The sequence below is a fragment of the Trichechus manatus genome, unplaced genomic scaffold (assembly GCF_000243295.1).
Source record: "Trichechus manatus latirostris isolate Lorelei unplaced genomic scaffold, TriManLat1.0 scaffold00002, whole genome shotgun sequence".
NCBI classification, from domain to species: Eukaryota; Metazoa; Chordata; class Mammalia; order Sirenia; family Trichechidae; genus Trichechus; species Trichechus manatus.
Genome location: NW_004443938.1, coordinates 25,150,810 through 25,170,150, shown reverse-complemented (window position 1 = coordinate 25,170,150; position 19,341 = coordinate 25,150,810). Strand labels below are relative to the sequence as shown.

Genomic DNA, 19,341 nt, shown 5'->3' with positions numbered 1-19,341 from the left:
CTTACTACTTCTCCTCCTTCTCTTCCATCTCCGTTGTAATATCTTGTGCTTGCTTCTCTTCATCTGCCAGCTTAACCTTCTCATTTTCCTGCTCCTCTAAATGCACAGCTTGAATGGACTCATCCTGGACTCCAGTCTCTTTTGTTAATCAACACTGCTGATTCCAATTCTGACATACTTCTCATCTCTGTCCCCTCCTCACAGTCGCTGTACTACTTCAGGCCCACATCACCTTTTCTCTATAAAATTTCGGTGTTTCTGGAATCCATGACTCCATTGTATTCTTTTTTACACTGTATCATTTCTTTCTCTCTCTCTGTCTGTCTACCTGCCTGTCTATTCACGTACATATCCATGTTTTATTACCAGTGTTATGTTAACACACATATTAAAAAATATAAATCTTTGACCATTTTCCATTGGCTACAGAAAAGAATTCAAGTTACTTAGCATAATACCCAACACTCTTGCCCTGCTACCCAGTACACAGTGCATTGGTGAAACTAACCACCCACTCTGGCACATATGCCATGGGATTTTACTTTCCTCTTGTATTGTAATATCCTGTCCTCACCCCATTTTTCCACCTAGAAAAACCCATCACTTTTAACTATAACTTTCAACAGTCAAATTCTTTGTGATTAATATATCATCAGTTGGTCTTGGTCATGTTCCTACAGTCCTTTGCTAATTCTGAGAACATGACATATCAAATTTTAGCTTAATTTCCCATAAGCCTCTATGAGATGTTACATCTACTGAAGCCAGGAACAAGGGCGTTTCAATATAGGACCTAGCAAGGGCCTAATAAATAATTGGCCTTCGTTCAATATCTGTTGTTATTAAATTGTTAGAATATTTATTTTCTCTTTTAAATATATATTGTTCTGCTTTCAAAAGTAATAATTATTATTGCAGAAAATTTGGAAAATGTATAACTGAATCATGAAGGAAATAAAAGTCTTCCATAACTACACAGCCTAGACACAACTGTTGTTAGTATTGTGTTGTATTTTCTTGTTATGTGTTTACTAGTCACAGTTTAATATTATTCAAATTATAATTACAGTTTTATAATTCTGGTATTTTAACTTAACAATATATTGTGAGAATTTCTCAATGCCATTACAACAGTTTGTGAACTCTTTTTCATGATTTCTTAATAATCAGTTATATGGATATACAATAGTTTAACTATTTCTTATTGTTAAAAATTTTCATATCTGATTTTTCTATAGTATTAATAGAGATGTGATGGACATATTTTATTGTAAATATTAAAGCAAATTTCTGCTTATTTTCTAGGATTTATTAAGAGATTATATGTTTTAAAGACACCATACCAAACCAAACCCACTGCTGTTGAGTTGATTCCAGCTCATAGCGACCTTATATATATTAGTAAATTGATTTTCAAAAGGAAAACCTAAGTCTTTTTTGACAATATATGCACAAATAATAATGGCTTTGATTTGTTGTATTCTGGTTAATTTTTCTTCTAATTCTTATTTACCTATACTTTTAAACCTTTTCTCCCTAAGAAAACATGCATAAATTTCTGTAATGAAATATAATCAGCAATATAATTAAATTTCAGAACAATATATACAGCATAATCCCAAGTATGTTTTAAAAAAAGTATGTTTGTTTATTATGTGTAAGTAAAAGTTTAGGAAAAATTCTGAAAGAAAGTATAGTAAACTGAGGGCAGTAGAAGAGGTGGAGGATTCACTTCTTTATCTGTCTACTTATAATGTATCTATGTATTGCCTATTTGAAAGAAAGCAAGAGAAAGAAAACAAGAAATAAGTGAAGACAACAGTTGTGGTAAAATGTTTTAACTACTATGATAGAAGAAATATAGGAAACTGTGGTATCAATAGCAGGGGCACTATAGACCAAGAAGTGATTTTAACCTAATATCTAAATTAGTCCTTGAAGCCAGTCTTAAAACTGTCAAGGTAAGTGGTGGGGGAGTTGAGGAGGGAACTGCTTGAAAGTTCAGAAGTTAACAAATATATGGCCTTTTTAGGGAATAAAAGATTACGCACTTTGTTTGCAAAGTGGGATTCCAGGGTGCTGTGGCAAGCAGTAAGGCTGGCCAGATCAGCAGAGCCCTTTCCATGAAAGGCCTCATAAAACAAGGAATTTAGATTTTACCTTAGGGGCAATAACATACTGTTTGAAGTGTTTAAGTCAAATGATGTTATCAGACTTGTGTTTTGTGGCATTCATTCACAAGGCTGCAATGTGTTGAAATTATTTAAAGGGAGCCTGAGAGGCCAGGTGGGAGACTTAGAAATAATACAGGTGTGTGAGATAAGGCAGTGATAGTAAACCTGGAGAGGACAAAAGAGATTTTAAGATATTGAGGAAGTAAAATTGACAGTCTTGGTTGATTGGTACTGCTAGAGTTTGACTGGGGGACTATTTGGAGAGTAAGTGCCTATTACTTAGATAGAGGATCCTGGATTGAGGGGAGCAGAGCACGTTTGCAGGATGGGCAATAGGAAGGCAGTGAATTCATCTTTTGGTGTTAAATATAGTAGGCCAATGAAATGTCCGAGTGACATTACATAGGTAGTTGGGCTGTAGATATAGATTTGGGAATCATTATTCTATTTCACCTCTTGGAAGTGAGAGACATAGGACAAAACATTAGGATTCTCTGATATTTACGGAAGAGAAGCTTTAAACAACAGCTCCAAAGTAAGAGGGAAACTATAAAAGTTATGCTCATAAGGGAAGTATTTTTAAAGAAGGAGGGCATGAGAGTTGATTTAACACTGTCAGACTCTCCTGAGAGATCAAAGTAAGAAGAAAACTAAAGTTTCTTTAGGGTTGGGGACAAGCTACTTTAAACATTGGCAAGAACAGGTTTAGCACATGGAATGGGGGCGGAGTGGAGTTGGAGTATGCTATAAGAGAGTGGGAGGTGAGGAAAGGAGGCGACTGGGAATAGCACTCTTTAGATGATGAGCTGGGGAGGAATGAAATAGAGCAGAATCTGGGCTGGAATGTGGGATGACGATATTGTTTGTTTTTTGTTTTGTGTTGATTTGTTTTTAAGATGGGAGGGTCTTGCACACGTACAAAAGATAATAACAAGGGAAGAATAAAGAGAGGGAGATTTAAGATACAGGAGAGAAAGCATAATCAGAAAAGCAAACTTCTAGAGAAACGGAATGTTCAGATAGGGTCCTGAACATTTGGAAGGATTCACTTGAAATAGGAAAAGGACAATCTCTTCAATGGTATCAAGTGGGGAGTTGGAAAGGGTGGGTGAGGGTGTGTTTCCAGTCTTTCTGCAGGAGGTTCCCAACCTGTATGGTAAAAGTTGAGAGTGGAGGCGGTGGGTATGACTTTTGATTTCTCTGTGTTTTGTGAATCAAAGAAAATACTGTTGACTGTGAAGCTTTGAAAGTCACTGCTTCTGCCCCAGTTGTTCTCTTTGTTCAACTGAAGAGGAGTGTGTAATGGAAAGACTTGGTGTGACAGTAGTCTGTAGATCTATTAAGAGGTTTGGTGGTGGCAGTAGCTTGCAGATCCATCAAGTTTTACAGGTGAGCACTTGTCATACAGGTCTCTGGTGGTGCAAACTGTTAATGTCTTCAGCTGTAAATGGAAAGGTTGGAGGCTTAAGTCTACACGAGACACATCGGAAGAAAGTCCTTGTGATCTACTTCCAAAAAATTAGCCATTGAAAACCCTATAGAGCACAGTTCTACTCTGACACATGGAGTTGCCATGTTGTTTTTAGGGGCTGTCAAGTCAGTTCTGACTCATAGCAACTCTATGTACAACAGAACAAAACACTGCCCCGTGTTTCATCATCCTCACAATCATTCCTATGCTTCAGCCCATTGTTGCAGCTGCTGTGTTAACCCATCTTGTTGAGAGTCTTCCTCTGTTTTGCTGACCCTCTACTTTACCAAGTATGATGTCCTTCTCCAGGGACTAATCCCTCCTGAAAACATGCCCAAAGTACATGAGACGAACTCTCGCCACCCTCACTTCTAAGGAGCATTCTGGCTATACTTCTTCCAAGACAGATTTGTTCTTTCTTCTGGCAGCCCATGGTATATTCAATATTCTTTGCCAAAATCATAATTCAAAAGCATCAATTCTTCTTCAGTCTTTCGCATGCATTTGAGGCAATTGAAAATACCATAGCTTGAGTCAGGCGCACCTTAGTCCTCAAAGTGACATCTTTGCTGTTTAACACTTTAAAGAGGGCTTTTGCAGCAGATTTGCCCAATGCAATACATCATTTGATTTCTTGACTGCTGCCTCCATGGGCATTGATTGTGGATCCAAGTAAAATGAAATCCTTGATAAACTTCAATATTTTCTTCGTTTATCATGATGTTGTTTATTGGTCCAGTTGTGAGGATTTTTGTTTTATGTTGAAGTGTAATCCATACTGAAGGCTGTCGTCTTTGATCTTCATCAGTAAGTGCCTCAAGTTCTCTTCACTTTCAGTAAGCAAGGTTGTGGCATCTGCATTTTGCATGCTGTTAATGAGTTTTCCTCCAATCTTGATGCCGTGTTCTGCTTCATATAGTCCAGCTTCTTGGATTATTTGCACAGCATACAGACTAAATAAATACGGAGTCACCACAAGTCAGAGTTAACTCCACGGTGACTAATTTAGTTTGTTTTTCTGGCTTATCATATCTAAACAAAAGTTAGGTTTACTATTTGAGATTTGATGATCTTAAAAGTCCTACACTCAGTGAGATGGATTGACACAGTGGCTGCGACAATGGGCTCAAAGATTGTGAGGATGGCATGGGACCGGGCAGTATTTCGTTCTGTTGTACATAGGGTTGCTATGAGTCAGAACTGACTGGACGGCACCTAACAACAACAACAATACTCATTTTATTTTATTGTAGTATATTGGGATCTTTTGCCAAAGCCTATCTTAACTCTAATATTTCCAAGATTTTAATGGACTTTCCAAAGTAGCATTACTTTTAGATGCTCATATCCACAAATTATGTGGTTTCTTTTACAGCCTTGAGGGAAAGAACAACGTACTTGCTTATATAGTTGAATTTTTTCTCTATAGGTATTCAGTTAAAGGTGCATTACCACATCCTGTTACAGTACAGGTACGCACATCCAAAGCAGATGCATTCGTCAAACTACAGATCCTGGAAAATGAAGAATCTATTGTGAGCGCCATTGGGAAAGGCCAAGCTATAATTCCAGCATTTAACTTCTTAGGGAATGAAAAAGATTTGAGCTCCCAGTGTAAGTGTGGCATTTTAAATTTGCCATTTAGATTTATAAATAGATATTTATGTTTATTTGATTGATTTAAAAAAAAAAACAACTTTTCTTTGAGTAAAATACCAAGTAACCAGTTAAGTTTATAAAACTTGGTATCGTAGCAAACTGTAAAAACAAAACAAAAACACTGTTGCATTTGTGTGTCAAATTAGGTTCTGAAGATCAATAGATTTCTTATAATTATCCTTTAAGAACTTTTTACCTTGGAGAGAAATTTAGTTTTCTGTTACATGAGCCTCCTTAGATTGCTGAATGAAACATTTTATTTTTATTATTTTGAAGAGATTATTTACTTTCCATTTATTCCCAATTTATTATTTTTGGAAAATGTTTCACTTATTAAAATTAATAGAAACTTTAACATTATTACCTTTTATTTAACATTTGTAATTTAATAAGTTTTATTAAATAAATAAAATTTATTTCTGATCTAATTCCTAACAGTGATACTGTAAGATGTATTATTTATTTGGTTATTTTAGTAACTTTAAACTAGAAACTACAAATACTAACTCTGAATCTCAGCGAATAGGAAGTGAGTTTGATTTTTTTCTACTCGTAAGGAGATAATAGAAATAATATTTCATTCTTACTGTTTTCCTAGTCATTGTGTATGTAATAGGAGCCCTGGTGGCACAGTGGTTAAGGAATTCGGCTGCTAACCAAAAGGATGGCAGTTCTAAACCGCTAAGCTGCTTCTTGGGAGAAAAATGTGGCAGTCTGCTTCCATAAAGATTTACAGCCTTGGAAACCCTATGGGACAGTTCTACTCTGTCGCTATGAGTTGGGACCAACTCCAAGGCAATGGGTTTGGTTTTTTTAGGTTATTCTGACTATAAAAAATAACACAAGCAAAATGTAGAAAACTTGGAAAAATAGAAAAGCTTAAACTGGGGAGGGGGGGGATGTCATATTTAACCATACTACCCTAGGGGAAAAAACAAACCCTCGGTTAGAATCCACTCGAAGGCAACAGGTTGGTATTTTAGTTCTTATGCCTCCATTCGCCTCTTTCTCCTTTACATTTTGACCATTAGTATTTCTTCTTAAAACTAGAACTTTTTACTTGTTTGTGTCATTGGTTAGGACCTCCAAACCTCTAAAAGAATGTTAAATAAGAGTGATGGTAATGTATTTTCTTTACTTAAAGAGGAAAGCATGTGGCTGGCATTTATCATTAAGTATTATGTTTATTGTTGGCTTCTAATAGTTTCCCTTTATAAAATTTAGGAAAGTTCTTTCCACTGACAGCTAAGAATTTTAATCTGGAATGGGTTTGGAACTTTATAAATTACTTTTTATTGTTTATAGAAGACATCATATTTTACCCCTTTGAACTTAGTATTTTGATTTTTAAATTTTGAACCATCCTTGCATTCTTTGAATAAAATCTCTTTGTCCATGATGTTTTAGTAAATCCTTATGTTTAGAATATACTATTTTATTTAGTTTGTTAGATTATATTCATAAATTTATATCTCTATGGGTGTTTTCCTCCCTGTGTGTACACCTGTATATTATTCTTTTCTGGTTCTCAAGTTAGAATTATGCCATATTTATGAAATTAATTTGGAAACTTTCAATTTTTTGTCTCTTTGAAAGCCATGTAAATACTGCAGGAATCCTTTCTCTTTTAAAAGTTTGTTAGATTTGCCCCCAACACTGCTAATCTTCAGGGGATAGATTTTTGTTTATTTGCTGCCTTTTTAATAACTTCTGCGGTGATTTTTTTCAAACTTTTTCATTTTTACAATATATACTTTTGCTGAAAAGTGACAGTTTCATCTAGTATTTTAAATGTGTAAGTGTAAATTTGCATATATTTTATAAATTTTAAATCTTTTCTGAATATGTTTGTATAATCATTTTAAAATAGTTTTATTTGTGTTTTTAAATTTATTCTTGATCAGACTTTTTAGAGGTTTTCCTGTATTATTTATTGGTTTTTTTCTTAGAATGAACTCTTGGATTTATTAATCCAGCCTAATGGTTTTTTTATATCTGTATTCTACATTAGTAATATTCATATTGTCTTTCAGTCATTCCCTCTACTTTTTAAATTTAGTCTAATGTTCTTTTTTCTGTCTTCACCAGTTGAAAGATTATTTAAATAATATACTTAATTTTGTACTTTTTTTTCCTAAATATAGCTTTAAAAGCATGGCAAAATGTTATGCAGTGTTGTTATAATTTTCCATTTCTAAATAGCCTATGATTTTAATTTTTAATCTCTCTAATCTGAGACATTTATAATGTTTTAAATTATGAAATTGATTTGGCTAAATTTCTGATATTACTGTTTAATTAAATTGTATTGGGGTAAGAGAGTGTAGCTTATGTATTTTCTACTTTGAGAATTTGGTTGATGATTTTTCTGAGGCCTGATTCAAAGAGAATTTTGATTAGTGTTCCACTGGGATTTATAAAGAACGTACTGACTCAGGCAGCAAGGTACAATGAGCAGTAAGAAACTTCCTGCTCAGTCATTAACCTATGAATGATTTTTATTTGGAAAGAAGAATAAAACCAAACCCATTGCCATCAACTCAATTCCGGCTCATAACGACCCTATAGGACAGGGTAGAACTGCCCTATAGGATTTCCAAGGAGCAGCTGGTGGATTGGAACTACCGACATTCTGGTTAGCAGCCAAACTCTTAACCACTGCGCCACCAGGGCTCCAGAAAGAAGAATAGATACCCCCAAAGCAGGGCTCTTTCTCCTCTCCTATTAACCCTGGAAACTATGTATGAGCTGTCACTGTAGCACAAGGATATATGCCTTTCGTATATGAGTAAGACTTAGAGGAGCAGAGAATTGAGAAGACACACTATGATGTCATAATTAGGGCATACATAGAGTGCTTTAGGCACAGGGAAGTGGGAAATGTGTTATGTTATATTTGTAGGACTGAGCTTGCATAAAATTGCAAATTAAGCTGTAACTCTTTCAGTTCTTTTTACAAAAGTGAAAGAAAATCTGTTTTCTCCCATCATTTGCCCTTTGTCCCTGAAATTACACCTGGGAGTCTCTGGGTGATGTAGACGGTTAATGCGTTCAGAAACTAATCAAAAGGTTGGAGGTTCTAGTCTACCCAGAGACATCTTGGAAGAAAGGCCTGGTGATACTTCTGAATAGTGAGCTGTTGAAAACTCCATGAAGCACAGTTCTACTCTGACACACATGGGTTTGCCATGAGTTAGAATTAACTCAATGGCAACTGGTTTTTTAGTTCTTAGTACTATTGGTGGTTTATTGTTCGAATCTGCATTTATACATTTTTTCTTCAGATATATTAAGAACATTAATTAGAGTACTGTTAAAATAAGCCTGAATTCCACTCTTTCTCTTTGAAATGTTGTTGTGGTTAAGGTTGTGTTTCAACTTGTCTGGGCCGTGATTGTCAGTGGTTTAGCAGTTATGATGTAGTTTGATGTTGTAGTATGACGTTGTGATCACTTCCATGGTTAGATTTGGTATAATGTGATCACCCCTACGATGGGTCTGCTGTGAGTAGCCAGTCAGTTGAAAGAGAATTTCCTTGGGCATGTGGCCTGCATCGAATATAAATGGACATTCTGGCAAAGCTCGTGGGCTTTTGTTCAATCTGGATCCTGCAGCTGGCTCCTGTTCATCTGACCTCCAGTTCTTGGGACTTGAGCTAACAGTTTACCTGCGGTATTGCCTTATGATTTTGGTATTCATCGATCTTTGCAGCCTCTGAGTAAGAGCCCTACTCTCTGACCTGCCAATCTTAGATTCACCAGCCCCTGAGGCTGTGTGAATCAGGAGAAGCCTCTATCCTGACCCACGGACTTGGGACATTCCAGCCTCTACAGCCTCGTGAGCCATTTCCTTAAAATAAATCTCTCTATATATGTATTTATGTGCTTTACTGGTTTTGCTTTTCTAGACAACCCAGCCTAAGACAAATGGCTTCGTTTTCTTTGCTCTCATCCATTATATGCAGGTTTCATGATTTATTTCTTAGAGGGATACCTTAATTTTAAAGACTTCATGGGCACCTCTGTGCAACTCTCCGATTCCACTAATATCCTCATGGTTTTCTTTAAAAAACTAGCTACCACCAACTTCCCCCTCCAAATTTTTTGGCCTAAATTCCTAGAGGTAAACACTGTTTATAGTTTATCATACAGCTTATCATTATTTCACTTCAAAACTTACATTTTATAAGAAAAAAATGGATATATATAAACATTCAAAACCAAATTTATGAGTTGAGTTCTGATGAAGAAACAGTTAGATAGAAGAATAGAGTAGGAAAATAATTAGGATAGAATTCAGAAGTTCATCCAGAAATAGAGCCATCATCTATGACTACTCTTCTCTTTCGATGTATTTTTATTTTCATATTTGTATTACTAGATGAACTTCAGTACAATTCTTCAAGTTTACCCCAAAACACACAAAAATCTGTCATTATTTTCCTTCTCATTGCCTTGGATATATATATTAATAAATTTAAGGAGAACAGACAACTTTACAATATTGAATTTGTATCCAAATAATGGCTAGTTCTTTCCATTTGTCCATGACTTCTTTTATATTTCACAGAAAAGATTTTAAAGTTTTTGTCATATAGATCGAAAGTGCTATTGTGAATTAGATATTTTCTTCATTTAGATTCCAAACAGGGTATAACTTTAAAAAAATTTAGTGTGGTAAAATATATATAATAAAAACTTTACCATTTTCAGCATTATTAAACGTGTAATTTAACAGCATCAACTACATTCACCATGTTGTGCAACCATCAGCAGTATGTATCTCCAAAAATCTTTCATCACCTCAAACAAAAAATCAGTATTTCTTAAGCAATAACTCCTCATTTAAACAGGGTATTACTTTTAATGGGATGCTATAATTTGTTTCTGAACTATATAAGCAGACATTGAAGTACTTTTTTTTCTAATTACTTTTCAGTTGTGTATCTTGGAAGCATATACATCTATAAGTTCTTCATTATATATGTTTCCTGGAGTATCCCCAAAATACAATTGCAATATTCATATAATTGCAGTAATCTATATATATGCAAATATATATATATAGAGAGAGGGAGATACAATGCTGGAAGTGCTTAAATGTCTATGTCAAGGAAATTGGAAGACGGCTACCTGGCCAACCAACTAGAAGAGATCTATATGCATGTCCATTCCAAAGAAAGATAATTATACAAAATGCAGAAATTATTAAACAATATCATTATTATCACACACTAGCAAAATTTTGCTGAAGATAATTCAAAAACAGCTGCCGCCATACATCAACAGGGAACTGCCGGAAAGTCAAACCATATTTAGAAGAGAATATGGAATGAGACTTCATTGCTGATGTCAGATGGATCTGCACAAAAGCAGAGAATACCAGAAAGATGTTTACCTGTGTTTTATTGTCTGAATGAAGGCATTCGATTGTGTAGATCGTAACAGATTATGGATTACAATATGAAGATGGGAATTCCAGAACACTTAATTGTGCTTGTGTAGAGCTTGAACATGGATCAAAGAGGCACTTCTTCATTCAGAACAAGGGGATATTGCCTGGTTTAGAACTGGAAAAGGTGTGCAGCGTGATTGTCTCCTTTCACCTTACTTATTCAGTCTGTATGCTGAGCAAATAATCCGAGAATCTGGGCTATCTGAAGAATAACGTGGCATAAGATTGGAGGAAGACTCATTAACAACCTATAATATGTAGATGACACAACCTTGCTTGCAGAAAATGAAGACAACTTGAAGCACTTACTGATAAAGATCAAAGACTACATTCTCCAATATGGATTATGCCTGAACATGAAGAATTTGAAAATCCTCACAACTTGACTGATAAGCAGTATCATGAAAAATGGAGAAAAAATTGAAGTTAATGATTTCATTCTACTTGGATTAACAATGAATGTTCCTGGAAGCAGCAGTCAAAAAATCAAATGTCTGACTGCACTGGGCAAATCTGCAGCAAAAGACTTCTTTAAAGTTTTTAAAAGCAAAGATATTTTGTTGACTAAGGTGGGACTGAGCCAAGCCCTGGTCTTTTCAGTCACCTCATATGCATGCAAAACTGAAAAATCAAAAAGGAAAACATAAGAATTAATACATTCAAATTGTGGTGTTGGTGAAGATACTGATTATACTGTAGACTGCCAAAAAGAACAAACAAATTTAATCTTAGAAGAAATAACAACCAGAATGCTCCTTAGAAGCAAGCATGGTGAGACTGTGACTCACTCACTTTGGTCACATCATCAGGAAAGACCAATCACTAGAAAAGGACATCATGTTTAGTAAAGTAGAGGGTTGGCAAAAAGGAGGAAACCCTCAATGAGATAGATTGACACAACAGCCACAGCAATGGACTCAAACGTACCAATGATCATGAAGATGGCACAGAGACAGACAACATTTCATTCTGTTATACATAAGGTCAACATGAATTGGAGCCGATTTGACGCCAGCTAACAACAGTGCTTCTGTATATGCATTAATAAATAGCTCATCTCCAAAATGTTTTGGTTATTCTAGGTCCTTTGCATTTCATGATAAATTTCAAAATTAGTTTGTCAATATTTACAAAAAAAAAAATCTACTGAGATTTTTGTAGGAATTGTGTTGAACTTGGGAGTATGGCATCATAACAAAATTAAATCTTCTAATACATGAACACAATATATCTTTTTTTTATTATTGTGCTTTAGGTGAAAGTTTATGGTGCGAGTTAATTTTTCATACAAAAATTGATACACATATTGCTATGTGACATTAGTTGGCAATCCCTACAATGAGACAGCATACTCCCCCTTTCCACCACAGGTTTCCTGTGTCCATCCAACCAGCTCCTGTCCCTTCCTGCCTTCTCATCCCACCTCTGGACAGGAGCTGCCCATTTGGTCTTGTGTACCTGCTTGAACTAAGAAGTACACTCTTCATGAGTATTATTTTATATTTTATAGTCCAGTCTAATCTTTATCTGAAGAGTGGACTTCGGGAATGGTTTTAGTTCTGGGTTAACAGCACGTCCGGGGGCCATGGCTTCAGGGGTTCCTCCAGTCTCAGTCAGAGCATTAAGTCTGGTCTTTTTATGTGAGTTTGAGTTCTGCTCCACACTTTTCTCCTGCTCTGTCAGGGACTCTCTGTTGTGATGAACACAGTATATCTTTAAATGTATTTATTTTAGTATTTAATTTCTCTCAGCAGTATATATATTTTCCATTCACCTGTTTTACACATACTTTATTTATGCCTACATATTTTTTAATGGGACCTCCATCTAGGAATCAGATATCTAACACATACTTTAAACCACTTCATATCTATATTAGTTTCCTAGGGCTACCGTAGCAATTTACCACTAAGGGAGTAGCTTAAAATAACAAATTTATTCTCTCACAGTTCTGGAAGTCAGAAGTTTGAAATCATGGTGTCAGCAGGGCCACCTGCTCCCAAGGCTCTAGAGGAGAATTATTTGCCTCTTTTAATTTCTGATGACTTACTGGCGTTCCTTGGTTTGTGGCACTGTAATTCCAATTTGTGTCTCTGTGTCTTCTAATTTTCTCTTTTAAGGATACCTATCATTGGATTTAGGACCCACCCTAATCTAGGTTGGTCTCATTTCAAGATCCTTATTTTAATTACATCTGTAAATACTCTTATTTCAAACAAGGTCATATTCTGAAGTTCCAGGTGGATGTATCTCTTTTGGGGGGGCGCCACTGTTCAACTCACTACAATATTATACCATGGGTCATTGAGCCTCTGTCCATTTTTTTTTTTTGCTTTGTGCTCCTGTTTCACTATTTCTATTATTTTAAAGTTTACTGATACTTTCTTCTGAAATTACCAATATGCTGTTAAGCTCATCAAAGCAGTTTTCATTTCAGATATGTTCAGTTCTAGAATTTCAGTTTATTATATTTTTCATTTTTCCTTTTGAGGGTCTCCATTTATTCATTTAATGTGTCCATCTTTTCCCTTAAGTCCTTAAACACGTTTTTAATAGCTATTTTTAAATCCTTGTTTGTTAATCCCAGCATCTGTGTCAGTAATGGGTCTACTTATGTTGACTTTTTTTCAGGTTATGCTCACGTTTTTTGCTTCATATATAAAATTTGATTGTTCACTGTGCATTATGGATAAGAGTCTAGATTCTGCTTTCATCATTAAATTAGTGTTAAATCTTACTCTGTCAGAGAGTCATTTATTAAAAGTTTAATCTGAGCCTATGAAGAGTTGGTTTTAAGTTTGTTAAGTCACATCTAGAGTTTCCATTACTCTGGGGTTAGGGTAGTTCTACTCTTAAGACTTGGCCTTTCTTGAGTCTCAATTGAATATGTGTTCATTAAATTCTCTTCATTTTGGCAGATCAGAACTCCAATATCTCTCTGCGCTATGGAACCCCCAGAAGCTCCATTAATTTCCTTAATTCATTAATTCATAATCTCCCAGTAGCTGTTGTCTGCCAGGCATTGTTGAGTCTTTCCCTGCACAAGTGAAGTTTAAATTTCAGCTAAAGACTTAAGTGGACCTTTATGTATATTTATGGGCTCCTTTGCTGCACAGATACCTCCTCTCTGGTACCCTGCCCCACAAATTTTACTTCTCTAAAGAGTGTTAAAAAGCAAAGATGTGTCACTTTGAGGACTAAAGTATGCCTGACCAATCCATGATATTTTCAGTCATCTCCTATGTATGTGAAAGCTGGACAATGAATAAAGAAGACCAAAGAAGAATTGATGTCTTTACATTATGGTGTTGGCTAAGAATATTAAATATACTATGGACTGCCAGAAAGGCAAACAAATCTGTCTTGGAAGTAGTACAGCTGGAATGCTTCTTAGAGGCGAGGATGGCGAGACTTCGTCTCAGGTAATTTGGACATGTTGTGAGGAGGGACCAGTCCCTGGAGAAAGACACCATGCTTGGCAGAGGGTGAGAGAAAAAGAGGAAGACCCTCAAGGAGATGGATTGACACAGTGGCTGCAACAATGGACTCAGCATGCCAACGATTATGATGATGGCGCAAGACCAGGCAGTGTTTCATTCTGTTGTACATGGGGTCTCTGTGAGTTGGAACTGACTCAGCAGCACCAAATAACAACAACAAAGGAGTCCCAAACTCCCATCTTCATTTCCTGAACCTGACAACACTGCTACTCTCTCTTTGGGCTCTACTCTCTGGTTTTGCAATTGGAAAAGTGCTCACAGGCAGAAATCTGGAGAAATAAAGAGATCACCTGTGTGTTTACCTTCTCTCAGGGATCACAGTCCTGTGTTGTCTGTTATCCAGTGGCTGAAAACGTTTGCTGTATACATTTTATCCTGTTCTATCATTTTTTAAGTGGGAGAATAAGTGCAACGCTCATTATTCTGTCATGGCTGATACTGCAAGTTCCTTCTGTCATTCACTTTTGTTCCCTCACTATGTGGTTGATGAATTAATTAATAACGTTCAGCACATATTCCATTTTTATCTCTCCAAGTGGTAGTTGCATTATCTGATCATTATAAAATAATGGATATAGAAATTAAAAATCAGAATGAAAGCTTTTTATAAGTGTGATATTAAATGCCACGAAAGTCAGAGTATGGTGGTAGTTCAGTGTCATTCAGGTGGCATAGAATGAATGAAGAATTGTTGAATATTCTTTTAGCTCTCATTGGTTAAACAGTATGTATTTCTCTATGCAGGTCACATACTCTTATAGTACATTTTTTTTAAGATCAGAATGTTTGTAAGAATCCAACAAAACTGGTTTTTATTTCATTGAAACAAAAGTAATTGATCTGTTCCTTTGTGTGTTTTAGAAAGGGATCTAACTAAATAACGCAGTCAGTAATAATTAAATATTTCATATATTTTAACTGAAAATTAATATTTCTCCTATTCAGCTAGCAAGCAAATTCTTTTTACTCATACTCCCTCCAAGAAAGAGCAAGAATCATGTATGAAGAAGAAATCGGCCATAGGAAGTCAGAAATCCTATAAGAGTAGACCTGCAAGTGCAGTAATAGACATTGGTCCGTCTATTGTGGATGATGAAATTGTCAATATGCCCACTATAGATGAAAATCCTAGCACACCACAGCAGGTATGTTTACATTTAAAGGAAATATGCAATTATATTGTTTTTAAAATGTAACATAAAATAAACTAATCCTCTTACCAAAAATTGTCAATGTATAATACTTTCTGTATTCATTGCCACAAGTGTAAAGACAGAATTGAAGAATAAGACATTATTGAACAAATTTTCTGTGCCAAGAACTTCATATATATATAAATAAAATAAATTTAATCTGCACACTGACCCTATAATGTAGATGTCATTGTCTTATTTTACGTATGAGTTATATGATGTATATAACCTTGAAAAGGTTACATATTATTAAAACTTGATGTGTTTGAGCCTTTGGTTAAAGAATAAAAGGACAAAAATACAATGCACATATTTTGAAACAGATGAAAATGTGGTATATTCATTGGAAAGCAAAAAAAAAAAATTGAAAAGAAAATAGATGGTAGAATTAATTCCTAATATAATAGTAATTACAATGAAGACAAATTGAGTTATCAATTTAAAAGCTAAAACTTTCAGGGTACGTTAAAAAAAAAAAAGATCCAACCATATGGAGTGTAAAAGTGCTGCTTTTAAAGAAAATGGTACAGAAAGTTTGAATATAAAATGATGGAAAGGCATACATGGCACGTAGTAGCCTAGAGAGAAATATGAAAATAATCTTAGTATCTCAACACATAGAATACATGAGGGATATTATATAAAAATAAAAATAAAACAAAAACCATTGCCATCGAATTGATTCCAATTCATAGCGACTATATATGACAAAGTAGAACTGCCCCATAGGGTTTCCAAGGAGCGACTGGTAGATTCGAACTGCCAACCTTTTGGTTAGCAGCCATAGCTCTTATCTGATTAAATCCAGTAGATATGACCATCACTAACATATAGGCACCTGACTACCCAGCCTCAATAAATAAAAAGCAAAAACTATTAAGACAGAAAAATAGATGTCAACAATTTTAGTTCAGGAATTTAACATATGCCTCTCAGAAACTGATAGAGCAAGCCAAAAAACAAAACGGAAGTATAATCATGAGGATTTGAAAAATGAAAGTATAGGCTTCATTCTTTAGATACCTTTATAGAACTCTTCACCTAATAACAGAGAATATGCTTCTTTTTTTAGAACACAGTATATTTGCAAATTATACATCAGGTATTAGGCAATACATGAACTAACAATAAAATCCAAACTATCCATATTGTATAGATTATGTCGTATAAACATAATGCAATAAAATAGAAATTAATAACTAACAGCATAAAATTCTATAAATTTGGAAACTAAATAGTATATTTTAAACTATCCTTTAGTTAAAAAGACCATCAAAAAAGAAATCACAAAATTTGTGGTTCAGTAAAAATAAAAATATATATAAATCAAAATTTGTAAAAAATAAAAATCTTAAGTAACATTTAGTGATATATTTAATTTTAAATTAACTCATGAGGGAGCATGAATGATTAAAAACAAATGAGTTGAGGTATTCAAACAACAGTGTAACTCAAAGAAAAAGGTGGAAAGATTTTAATATAGATGAGGGTAGAAATCAATGAAATGGATAACAAAAAATAAGGAAGATTCACTCTAAGCTAATTTAAAAAAAAATAAGTAGTCATACTTCTTATAAGATAAATACAGGGGAAAAAAAGGAGAAAAGATATAAATGAGACAAATACAAAACAAGAATAAAAGAGGAATAACTACAGACAACAGATAAAAAAATATATTTTTAAGAGTATTATAAACAACTTTATGCTAAAAATTTAAAACCTAGGGAAAAACTGGGTAAGCTCCTAGGGAAAATATTGGCAAAACTATTCACAAGAAAATAGAAGACTTGAATACAACATAAACAATCATAAAGTTAAAATATTAGCAAATTTTCCCTTTCCAAAAAGTCACAGATCCAACTGGCTTTACAGAATAGGCCTCACAGACTTTCAAGGAGGAAATTGTTCTAGAACCTAGAAAAAGAAAGAAACTCACAACCATTTTTAATAAGTTAATATAATCCTGATTCCAAAGCCAGATAAGAACAATTCAAGAAAAGAAAATTATATGGCCGTTTCATTTATCAATATAGATGCAAAAATTCTAAACAACATAATAGCCAACTCTAGCAGTATATTTAGTGATCACATAGAGTTTAATCTCAGGAATCCAGAGGTAGTTGTCATCAGAAAGTCTATGAAAGTGTGTCTACCATGTAATAGATCAGAGGTGAGAACCATATAACCCTGAAGCATCTGACAAAGTTCAACGCCTATTTATGAACGTTTAAAGGGTACTCAGTAAATTAGGCATAGACGGCAGTTTAATTGAGAATGTTATATACCAAAAATCTTAAACTTAATACAGAAATATTATATGCAAAACATTTATATTAATGTATATGTAAATTATAGTAATAAATACATTGGTATATAAATGTGAGATTATATTATGTAGAAAATTCCCATTAAAATTGAGAGTAAGAAAATAATACCCATTAGCATTGTTAGTATTTAATGGTACTGGAGGAGCATGATGGGAGCACTAGTGGCGGAGTGGTTAAGAGCTTGGCTGCTAAACAAGAGGTCTGCAGTTGGAATCCACCAGCCACTCCTTGGAAATCCTGTGGGCCAGTTCTACTCTGCCCTATAGGGTTGCTATGAGTCGGAATCGATTTGAGAGCAGTGGGTTTGTTTTTTGGGGGTTTAGAGCATGATGGGTCCAATTATACAAGGAACAAAATGAAATAAGATGTTTTTCAAATATTCATTGAGTTATTTACAGATAATATGATTCGTATACCCAAGGACCCTAGAGCACAGAGAGTTTAAGTAACTTTTACTTATGGCTGCACAGAGGGTATGTACTAAAGCAGGATTTGACCCTAGATATTTCTGGCTCATGAGGCCTTGCTGTTACCACTGTACTATGCTACTACAATTTACAAAAGTCAGTAGCCTCCTACCACAGCACTAATGGATTAGAAAATAAAATATGATACCTGTCATAATAACAACAAAAACACACGATGCCTGTCATAATAGCAACAAACTTGTAAAAATATCTAGGAATTAACCAGAAATACACAAGTTGTCTACACAGAAAATCTTAATACTACAGTAAAGGACAGAGAAGGAAATGTGACTAACCAAAGAACACAAACAGTTTGAATAAATGAGCTAGCATATTATTATGAAGACATCAGTGATCCTCCATATTAATTTTTAAAATCAATACAATCCCAATGAAGATTTCTACTGTATTTTTCAGAAATGTTCTAAATTTCATGTTGTTGATGTTAGGTGCCTTAGGGTTGGTTCCAACTCATAGGGACCCTTTATACAACCAAATGAAACATTGCAAAGTCCTGTGCCATCCTCAGAATCCTTGTTATGCTTGAGGGCATATTTGCAGCTGATGTGTCAGTCCTTCTCGTTGAGGGTTTTGCTCTTTTTGACTGACCCTCTACTTTACCAAGCATGATGTCCTTCTCCAGGGACTGGTCCCTCCTGATAACGTGTCCAAAATACGTGAGACATAGTTTCGCCATCCTTGCTTCTAAGGAGCATTCTGGCTGTACTTCTTCCAAGACAGATTTGTCCATTCTTTTGGCAGTCCATGGTGTATTCAATATTCTTCTCCAGCTCCATGATTCAAAGGCATCAATTCTTACTCCGTCTTCCTTATTCATTGTCCAGCTTTCACATGCATATGAGGCAATTGAAAACAAAATGGATTGTGTCAGGTGCAGCTTAGTCTTCAAGGTGACATCTTTGCTTTTTAACACTTTAAAGAGGTCTTTTGCAGCAGATTTGCCCAATGTAATGTGTCCTTTGATTTCTTGACTGATGCTTCCATGGGTGTTGATTGTGGATCCAAGTAAAATGAAATCCTTGACAACTTCAATCTCTACTCCATTTATCATGATGTTGCTTATTGGTCCAGTTGT

The 19,341-nt window shown here is 34.8% G+C and overlaps 1 protein-coding gene across 1 annotated transcript in view; it reads left to right on the top strand.

The window, feature by feature from the left end:
- ADGB (androglobin) overlaps nt 1–19,341 on the top strand; it is a 213,365-nt gene that overhangs the window by 155,886 nt on the left and 38,138 nt on the right. The window contains exons 25-26 of the mRNA XM_023729236.1: nt 5,075–5,259; nt 15,204–15,403. Coding sequence (XP_023585004.1) covers nt 5,075–5,259; nt 15,204–15,403 — 385 coding nt within the window. The remainder of the gene's footprint in view (nt 1–5,074; nt 5,260–15,203; nt 15,404–19,341) is intronic.